Source organism: Chrysochloris asiatica, unplaced genomic scaffold (genome assembly GCF_000296735.1).
Source record: "Chrysochloris asiatica unplaced genomic scaffold, ChrAsi1.0 scaffold00124, whole genome shotgun sequence".
NCBI lineage: Eukaryota > Metazoa > Chordata > Mammalia > Afrosoricida > Chrysochloridae > Chrysochloris > Chrysochloris asiatica.
In genome coordinates this window covers 2,575,595-2,585,802 of record NW_006408642.1, presented here as the reverse complement: position 1 = coordinate 2,585,802, position 10,208 = coordinate 2,575,595, and the positions used below count along the sequence as shown (strand labels likewise).

The window sequence follows — 10,208 nt, the reverse complement described above, 5'->3', positions numbered from 1 at the left end:
TGACCCTGTAAGAGTTTCTGAGGCTATAAATCTTCATGGGCGCAGAAAGCCTCATCTTTCTCCGGTGGAACAGCTGGTAGTTTCGAACTGCTGACCTTGAGGTTCACAGCCCAATTTGAAACCATTATGTTACCAGAGCTCCTTAACTGTACTTTAGAAGCCGTATGACTAAAAGGGGGTAGTAATCTTTCATTTCAGAACAGATGATCCCAATACCATCAAGAAGAAAGAACATGAGTGGAGCATGACATCTTTCCTTGAAGAGCGGCGACAGCAGAAACGTTGGCAGAGGTGACTGGCATGGAGAGACAGAGCAGTTGGGGGCTCTAGGCTCACTGACTGACTAAGGCTGTGTGCCCTCGGGCAAGAGGGTGGCTTGCAGAATACAGCCTTAGGACATTTAAATAAATATACATATATGTATTTTATATATGTACGCCAAATATTTTTGCTTTGTTCATTTGTGAAATATAAGAAAAGGAAACCACAGGGAGGAAGTAGGAAAACTGTAGTTGCAGGGAAAGGATTGTAATCATTGAGATGAAACAAAGCATATGATTTGTTGAATGTAAAGCTGATGATCTTCTCCATTAACGTTTACTCAATTCATAATAAAAAGTTAATAAATAAATAAAGTTTTTAAAAAAGAAACAAAAAAAGAACTAGTTCCTTTATCCCCTGGGTAACATGGCATGGTGGGGCTCATTCTAACTAACAGCTTGCTTACTTGCTCTCCTCGGCTGGGCTTTGCTTTTGTTCATTTGTGAAATATGAGATATAAAAGGGAAACCAGAGGAAGGAAGTAGGGTAACTGTCGTTTCAGGAAGGGGATTAAATTCAGTAAGATGAAACAAAGTATATAATTTGTTGAATGTAAAGCCCCGATGATCTTGTCCATTAACATTCACTCGATTTATAATAAGTTAATTAATTTTTTAAAAAATAAACAATAAAAGAACTAGTTCCTTTATCCCCTGGGTAACATGGCATGGTAGAGCTCATTCTAACAGCTTGCTTACTTGCTCTCCTCGGCTTTACTTAAAATGACACTCACATGCGTTTCAGCCCCCTTTTGTAGATGAAGATGTGTGCTGGCTGACACACCCCCTAGAGACGGAGAACAGTCTGCCTCCCACACTCAGCAGCTGACTCATCTCATTCACCAATTTTGGGACAAAAAGCATGACTAACGTGCTAGTGGGGTACACCCGCTCTGAAACTGAGGAGGCGGCAAGCTGTGTCCAAAGGGAAATGTTAAACGACAGAAAGCCAGAAAAAACACACACACACATGGAATCCTCTTCCCCTCAGAGCCAGAAGCAAACCCTGCACAATGATGCAGACCTCCCCCCAGCACACCTAGGACCTGCCTGTGTGCAGCAGCAGAGGAAACTGAGCCACTGCCAACGACAGACATAGCACAGGTGTGGGTTAGACTTTCACCGTGAAATCTGACTACTTCATAAGAAAGGGTGGGGTGTGTATCAGAAAAAGGAAAAGACTGACCAGATGTAAAACATACAGATACACACAGAGACCACGGCTATAGCGAGCGTCTAAAAGTAAACCAAACAAGGCACAACAGGAAGCCAGCTGATGGCACTGGCCCCCTATATTCTTTCCAGCAAATCAAGTAAGAAAAAAAAATTAACTGGGAGAATGAAATTGCAGGCACACCTAAGAGATATTGTGGGTTTGGTTCCAGACCACAGCAAATATGACAATAAAGCAAGTCACTTTTTTTTTTTTTTGGTTTCCCAGTGCATATAAAAGCTCTATATAAATACCTGTGTGCGCATGCTTAGTATTGGGAGTAACAATCCTGTAGTCTATTTGGTACGCAAAAGCATTATGAAAAAGCCTGAAGTATTATGAGAATTACCAACATGTAACTCAGAGAAATAAAGTGAGCACAGAGTGTTGGAAAACTGCTCACCTATAGACTTGCTCAATGCAGGTGGCAGACCCTTACATTTGTAAACTTGAAAAAGCAGTATCTGCAGAATGCTATAAAGTGAAGCAGAATACAATGAAGTAAGCCTATGTTAGTCATCAGTCAGTGGTTCAAGCCTACCAGCTGTTCCTCATGAGGATGAAAGATGAGACTGTCTGCTCCCTCAAGGTGTACAGTCTTGGAAACCCTACGTAGGTTGCTCTAAGTCAGAACTGACTCAATGTCACTGTTGTTGTTAAGTGCCATCGAGTCGGTTCTGACCCATAGCAACCCTCTACAGGGTTTCCGAGGGTGTAAATCTTTACAAGGAGTAGAAAGCCTCATCTTTCTCCCGCGGAGCGGCTGGTAGTTTCAAACTGCTGACCTTAAGGTTCGCAGCCCGATTCGTAACCACTATGCTACCAGAGCTCCTTGAGGTAGTTGTAAAAGGGCTCAACAAGGCCTCTGCTTCTTAGGAAGCAGGCCTCCCACAGACAAGCAGAGGGAGCAGCTCGTCCAGCTGAGGTACTGCCAGCACTGTTGCTCCATACTTGATGGAAACTAGATGAGCAAGAAGAAGACACTTGAAAGGCAAAGACCAGCAAGATACGCTCACCATGGCATGGTCAATCATTCAAAATCAGATGGGCAACATTCACCTAAGGACACAGTTGAGGTGGGATGGGAAGGTGAGCGGAATGGAACTAGGAAGTACAGGGAGAACGCAGGCTATCTCTTGTTGCATGGAGGGGATTGCAATCATTGACATGAAACAAAGAGTGTCATCTGTTGAATGTAAAACTGATGATCTTGTCTGAAAACTTTCATTCAACTCACAATTAAAAAAAAAAAAAAAAAAAAGGCAGAGCCAAGGTGAAACGTATTGGAATAGAAGTAAAAATGTGCCACTGAAAAAAAAAAAAAAAAAAAGGCAGAGCCAAGGTGAAACGTATTGGAATAGAAGTAAAAATGTGCCACTGACAACCAACTAGACACACGGCCAGACACTAAGTAGAGCAAGAAGTAAGAGAGTCCAGCAGCATAGCGGTCAAGCGTCAAGGGCTTGGGCTGAGAAGCCACTGTGTGATCCTGGGCAAGTCTTCTGTCTTCTCAGATCCAAACACTTGGCAGCTCACCAAAAGGTCAGCACTTGAAACCTACCAGCCTCTCCAGGACAGAAAAAACCTGATGATCTGCTCCAATACAGATTTCAGCCTAGGAAAACTCTGGGGCAGTATTCCTCTGTCATACCGGGTCGCTATGAGTTGGAGTCAAGTCAGTGTTGTTGTTATGTGCTGTGGAGTTGGTTCTGACTCACAGCGACCCTGTACAGGGTTTCCAAGGCTGTAAATCTTGACGGGAGTAGAAAGCCTCATCTTTCTTCTGTGGAACAGCTGGTAGTTTCAAACTGCTGACCTTGAGGTTCACAGCCTGATTCATAACCACGACGCTACCAACTCAGTGGCACCTGACAATACCAACAGCAACAGCTGTACAATGGGCAAACAGTGGTATCTACTTCAGAGAGCTACCACTCTCCAAATTAATGCGACAATGCCCTAAAACGTTACTCCCAATACTAAGCATGCACACACAGGCATTTATTGAAGGCCCATTAGTTCCAACGGCTAAAAGAAAGCAAGAAATCAATTGAGAAAGTGCCCCCCCACCCCACCCCGCCTTGGAAAAGTTTCTATCCAATCCAGCTGTATAGACAAACTTCTGAGCTCAGGGCTGGGCAGGGACACAGATTATCTGAGGCTGTGGTGATTGGGGACACTTCAAAGGTCCCCAGGGAGGCCTCACCATAAGACTTCGGGGTTGTGGAAGGACAGTGGTAACAAATGACACAATAGGTCCAGAGTAGCTCGGGAGATGAAAGGAGGGTTTGGGGACTAACAAGGGTGTGGCCTCAAGTGTCACTAAGACAGTCAATCAACATATTGTCTTAATCAATCTGAACTATAACCAATCGATTATAAACTCTCCCCACCCCCTGCCCCAACACTTACCTCCTCAAGAAGACGAGTAACCGCATCTATGTCATTGTATGTTTTAGTCATCTGGCCAACTCTTTCAGCACATAAAACTGTAAGAAATAAAAATGACAATTAAATCACTGAAACCACAAACCTGTCAAACAAATGACCCATCTGAAAAAATGACAGTCCCCAACTATCCCACTGTAAAGGTGGGGGTTGTGTTACAAAAAGGGGGGGTAGTTAATCTTGCATTCCTGGAACAGAGGCCCCTAGGACCATCGCGAGGGAAGAACATGAGTGGAACGTGGAATCCTAACCAGAGAGGCAGCGACGCCAGAGACAGAAGCAGAGATGATGGCATGGAGAGGTGGAGCAGCTGAGGACTCTAGACTCATGGGAGAGGGGGGTACTGTGCCGGCAGGCAAGAGGCTGGCTTGCAAAATATGTCCTTTGGTTATTTAAATGATTATATATCCCTGCATGTTTTTATGTACACCAAGACAACAAAAACAAAGCAGGAATAGAGGCAAACACCGTTAAACGATGGCGCATGGAGGGGATTGTAATCATTGCAAGGAAACACAATATAACTGATTGAGTGCAAAACTGATGTTCTGTCATGTAAACAGTCACTCAATTCACAATAAAACCTCTATAATAAATTATTAATTTTAAAAAGGCAGTCCCAAGTGTCTACAGATTAGGCACAATGGACCACTGATTTTGCCAGGTGCAATCCACACTGCGCTTAAGAACCACTAATTTTCCTTTCCAGTAACCAGGAGGAGCCCCAAGTTTCTGAGGAAAGCAGGGTTTCTAATCCCTGTGAAGCCCCGGCACTGTGTACCTGTATATGTGTGTGTGTGTATTTAGAGGTGGTGCTGAGGGCAAGACACGGGAGAGGCGAGATTCTGGCCTCATATAAACTCATAAACTGTGTGGAGCAGGGTCAGCAGCACAGCTGCTAACTTGGGAATCGTCAGAAAAGGTCTGCAGGATTGAACCCTGACAGACCATAGAGACCCAACCACATAGACAGAAAGCAGCTATTGGTGTTGTTCAACCGTTGTAAACTGAGAAATTCAGAATGGCACAGAGCCCCACTCTACCCCCAATGGCCTCAATTCTAAGGCTATAAAACTAGTTTCTATCACATGAAAATTAGGATGATAGATATATTTTAATTCACATCAAAAAGGTAACTACGACAGTTACACAGACATGCACGCATGCATGCACGTAGCAATATTTCACTCCATGTGCAATGTACTCTAGTCACGGAGGCTGCTTTGAATGACTGTGTGGTCTTTGTTCTCCTTCTGCTGGAAGAAGGTGTTGTACAAGTAAAGAAGGCTTTCAGTTGGCAGGAAAGTCTCAGGAGTGTTTTATTTTAAATCAATGGGAGAAATAGATTGGCAGTTCAACACACACCAAGATGGCAGCATGGGTTGTATTCTATAGGAAAAGGAGTGAAATGTAAATGGATTTAGTGCAAACATGTAAAAATGATTTCAACCAGCCACATTTAGGCAAAATAATAAATTCTTAGAAATTCTTAGAGTCCTGGTGTGGCACTATAAGGCAAGCATTAGGCCATAAAGTCTGTTTGAACCGCAAGGTTGGCAGTTCAAATACAATTTGAAACTGTTTCTTCTCTAGTTGTGTATCAATCCGAGATTACATTTAAATTTTTAAAGCTGATCCTCAGAAACCCTAAACAGGGTCACCATGAGTTAGAACTGACTTGAGGGCACTTAACAACAACAACAAAAAAACAATTCTTGGTGGCTAAGTCTTCTCAGAAAAGGAGTCCTGGTGTGGCGCTGAAGGATAAGCACTGGACCTCAAGATCAGTTCAAACCCACCAATCACTCCTTGGACACTCAATACAGGGTCCCTCAGAATCGACTCAACAGAACTTAACAACAAGTCTTCTGAAAAACAGTCCTGTAAATGTGAAAGACTCAATTTAGCTCATGTAATGACCCACACTCAGTAACAGCCCATGCAGCGCACTTGGGAACTGAAGTGTAGGACCAAGTCAGACTCAGTATTTGGTCCTTACACCATTACTAACCGCACACTGCAACTGGAATTCAATAGGTGTCTGAATATTTTATTGAAAGCAAGTAGCGATCGTCCTGGAGAACGAGCTCATGGAAATCTGATCTGTTGGAATGATTTTCTAACTTAAGGAGGAGACCTGAAATCTGGTTCCAAATCTGAAACCCTCAGGCTACCAGAGAGCCAGCAGAAGGGACTGGTTTTGCCAGCCCCTCTAAACTGGATACTCTCGTCATAGGAGCCTTCCCACATGCACAGGAACTGTGAGCTGGCTAGGTTCAACTGATGCCTGAACTGCACTGCCATGGCAGGGAAAGGCAGGGAGATTTATATAGCATTCAGTTTAAACCAGAATCTAATTTGACGTAGATGGAGTGCAGCTCAAATTGGTCTAAATAGATAAGCGGCTCTTGATCACAAGAAATTGTGGGAGTGTCCGTAAGTGAAGGAGCCTATGCCGAGAGGTATTTGTTTTCATCCTATCACTGAGGAGTCCTGCAGAGGAAGGCACTCAGCCTCTCTTCAGTCAACATGCCTCAAGAATAGCATCAGCAGCCCCATTTCATAAACCAGGAAACAGTCCACAGGAGCCAATGAACAGCCTGCCTGCTAATGTTGACCTTACACTCCTTCAAGGACCAAGTCCTTTGATTTCCTTGGGGGTAAGGGGACTTAAAGAACCCCAAACTACATTTTAGCTACTGTGGCTCTTTTTTACCCTAAAACATAAGGGAATACACTTTGAGACTGTTATTTTTTTTCCTCTAGCACTGCATCAATCAAAGAGCTCTGGTAGCGTAGTGGTTACGAATCGGGCTCTCAAGGTCAGCAGCTTGAAACTACCAGCTGTCCCATGGGAGAAAGATAGGATTTCTGCTCCCGTAAAGAATTACAGCCTCGGAAACCTTTCACAGGGTTGCTATGAGTCGGCACCGACACCACAGTACATAACCAACCACCAACTGTATCAATGAGAGATTATATTTAAATTTTTAAAGATACTTTTGAAATTGAGAACTGTGGCTTTTCAGAGTTTATCATGTGTAGATAATTACAAGCAATTAGTGCTCCCATGGACCGTGTTGCCAGTGTCCTCCAATGGTTACATTCTGACAGTTGGTTCTGTACCACGTCATCACCTGTGCGGCACCTGTGTCCACCCCCACAAGGATTCCTCCTGCTGCCTTTTCTGTGAAGCCAGTTTTAAAATGCTTTAAAAATACTTTAACAATTGAGGCCAAACAAATGCACACCTGGGACAGGATTTTCGGGCCTCCACCTGTCTGGCACATAGCGCCACCATACACACTGTGCCGGGAAGGTAGTTGTTCTCTCTCAGGTCCCCAAAATGGGACAGCCACAGTTAGGGGAGCACAGAGGTGGAGGAACCTACCATAATCATGGGACTACTGACTGAGTCAGACACATAAATGAGACAGTTCTGTTTACTTCCAAGCCATGAAGTGTATGTGCTAATTTTCCACTGTGTTCTTTAAAAAAAAAGCCATACAACCCTAGTTTTAAAAGAGAATAAATGTTGTTTTAGTGCCATCGAGTCGGTTCCGACTTATAGTGACCCTGCATAGGTTTCTGAGGGGTGGGTGGTGAATTTGAACCGCTGACCTCGCAGTTCATTCAAATTGACCCTGCAGTCCAGTGCTTATCCTACCATGCCACACGAAGTCTCCAACAATAAATGTACAACAGGTAAAATATGAGGATAGTCACAAATTTAAAAACTGAAAAAATTTGTCATCCCATTCAATGTTAATATTTTTGCGACAACAGGTAAAATATTTGGATAGTCACAAAAATATTAACATAGGATGGATGACAAATTTTGATTTTTCATGAAGTTTTTTTTGTTTGTTTTCTTTTAATATCTATAGAAAGAGTGCACTAATGGAAAAAACTTGCTTATTTAAAAAAAAACATACAGCTGTCTACACAACAGCATTCAGGGATCCTCCTCAGCTTAGATGTAAGCGAAATTAATAATACAGGCAGCAGGACTTTACTGAGCACTGACTATGGCCAGGAACTGCTGAGCATCTATATACATTGTTTCATTTAACCCTTAGAGCAAAACTGTGTGGTAGCCACTTATAGCAACCTGTTATCATAAATGGGAAAGGAAGGCCGACAAAGGGTAGACAACTGGTCTAATGTTACACAACTAACAAGTGGTGAATTTCAAATTGAGAACAGACTCCCAGCAGAGGCAACAGCTAACACCTGCTACTTCAAGGTTTTAATACGTTTTCCGAATTGAATCCTTGCAACAACTTAGAGGGTTGTTGTTGTTGTTAGCACTGCCAAGTCAGTTCCACCTCACAGCAACCCTGTGTAGGGTTTGACTGAGAGTAGGCATGTTATAAGGGTGACCCACAAATGAGAACCCTAAGGCCTGAAAAGTTGAGGACTGGACTACGGTGTCGGCCAAGTGAGCTTGTATGGCAGAATGAGCCCAGATCAGTCTGGCTCCTGTACTAATGTAGGGAGCAGTCACCCTACATCAGCAGTGGTGAAAAGGAAGAAACAACCACGTTTAGGACATGCTAGGGGTAGGAAACGTGTGATATGGGGGAAAGCAGGGGCCCTTAGCCCGGCAGATCTAACACACCTCATGTAACGAAACGGATACACAGCACACCATCTCCTATCACTGTGCGTCACTGAGCCCCAACAGGCCACAAGAGCAAAGGTAGACCCAGGGGGACATGCTCCTGCCACAGGGTCTGCGGCCTTTGCAAATCCCTTTAATAAGCTTGGACTTTCATCCTGGGGCTTGTAAAAGGGGAGCATTCACATGAGATTTGCATTTTGGAAAGCTTTCTGGCTATGCTGGTATTAGCTGTCATGGAGCTAAGCCCTGACCCAGTGGAGCAAAACCTGTCCGTGTCCTGTGTCAGATGCCCATGGTCAGCTGCAGACCGGACCATTGAGATCCACACAGGATTTTTAGCTTCTTTTCACCAGGTAGATCACCAGGACTTTACTTCTAGGATGCCTTTGTCTGAAACCTGGTCAGCATGATACCAACACACAAACCTCCAACGATGGACGGGTGGTGGCCGCACATGAGGTGTATGACCGGGAAACAACAATTCTAGCACCTGAAGAAATGCAGAGGGGCGCAAGGCCACTTCACATAGCCAAAATCCAAGCTCTGGGGTGATTCCAGGGAAGAAATCCTGAGAAGCAGTGAGGATAGTAAGACGTGAGCTGTCTGCTTCAAAGTTTAGGTGGTACGACTGGGTGGGGCTTAAAGTGAGTAGTCTAAGATGGGGCCTAGGTGTCTTGCTGGGACAAAGGAGACAAGAGGGATTTATTTCCTGGGCCTAATGGTCCCTGCAAGGAGCCCTGGTGGCACAATGGTTGAGTGCTCAGTTGCTAACCAAAACGTTAGTGGTTCGAATCCACCAGCCACTCTACATAAGAAAGATGTGGCAATCTGCTTCTGTAGAGATTGGAAACCCTATGTGGCACTCCTGTTCTGTTCTATAGGGTCACTGTGATCAGGAATAGGCTCAACAGCAACAGGTTTGGTTTTGGGGGGAGGGCTGGTGTCCCTGAAAGATGAGACCAAAGGGGATGCCCAAGTGACATTACAGTTGCCGAAGCCACTGTGGAACAAGATGCCAGTCAGAGGTCTGACCCTCCCACCCACCGAGGCCACTGAATCACCTGACAGAATCACTACCCGGGGATGGAGGTACTCCGTCTTGGTTTGGGAGAGTTTATTTAAGATGAAAAGAGAATCAAGTGCTTATTTAGGAGATAGCACGTGCAATGGTAAGGAGCTCTGGTAGCGTAGTGTTTACGAATCGGGCTGTGAACCGCAAGGTCAGCAGTTCAAAACTACCAGCTGCTCCGCGGGAAAAAGACGAGGCTTTCTGCTCCTGTAAAGATTTACAGCCTTGGAAACCCTGTACAGGGTCGCTGAGTCGGAACTGACTCCACAGCACATAACAACAACAACAACACGTGCAATGAAGAATCATGAGTATCTCTGGCTGGCTGACCAGGAAGAGAGGGAGAAGCTTTGATAGCTCAGTGGCCAGCTCCCAGTACTGGGGGAGAAAGGGTGTGCAGGGGGAGGCACCATGCTGCTTCAATTCATCCTTTACTCACACACATACACAAATATATATCAGTAATGCCACTGTTATGCTAACTAAACCATGCCTGAAACCATTTACAAGTATAGGAGTACACTCTGGCATCTA

At 44.4% G+C, this 10,208-nt stretch overlaps 1 protein-coding gene across 3 annotated transcripts in view; it reads right to left on the bottom strand.

Moving 5' to 3' along the window:
- The window catches only part of TRAK1 (trafficking protein, kinesin binding 1), a 141,957-nt gene that overhangs the window by 51,358 nt on the left and 80,391 nt on the right, over positions 1-10,208 (bottom strand). For all 3 annotated transcript variants that reach the window (XM_006868759.1, XM_006868761.1, XM_006868760.1), the window contains one exon: positions 3,946-4,022. In XM_006868759.1, the coding sequence (XP_006868821.1) occupies positions 3,946-4,022 (77 nt within the window). The remainder of the gene's footprint in view (positions 1-3,945; positions 4,023-10,208) is intronic.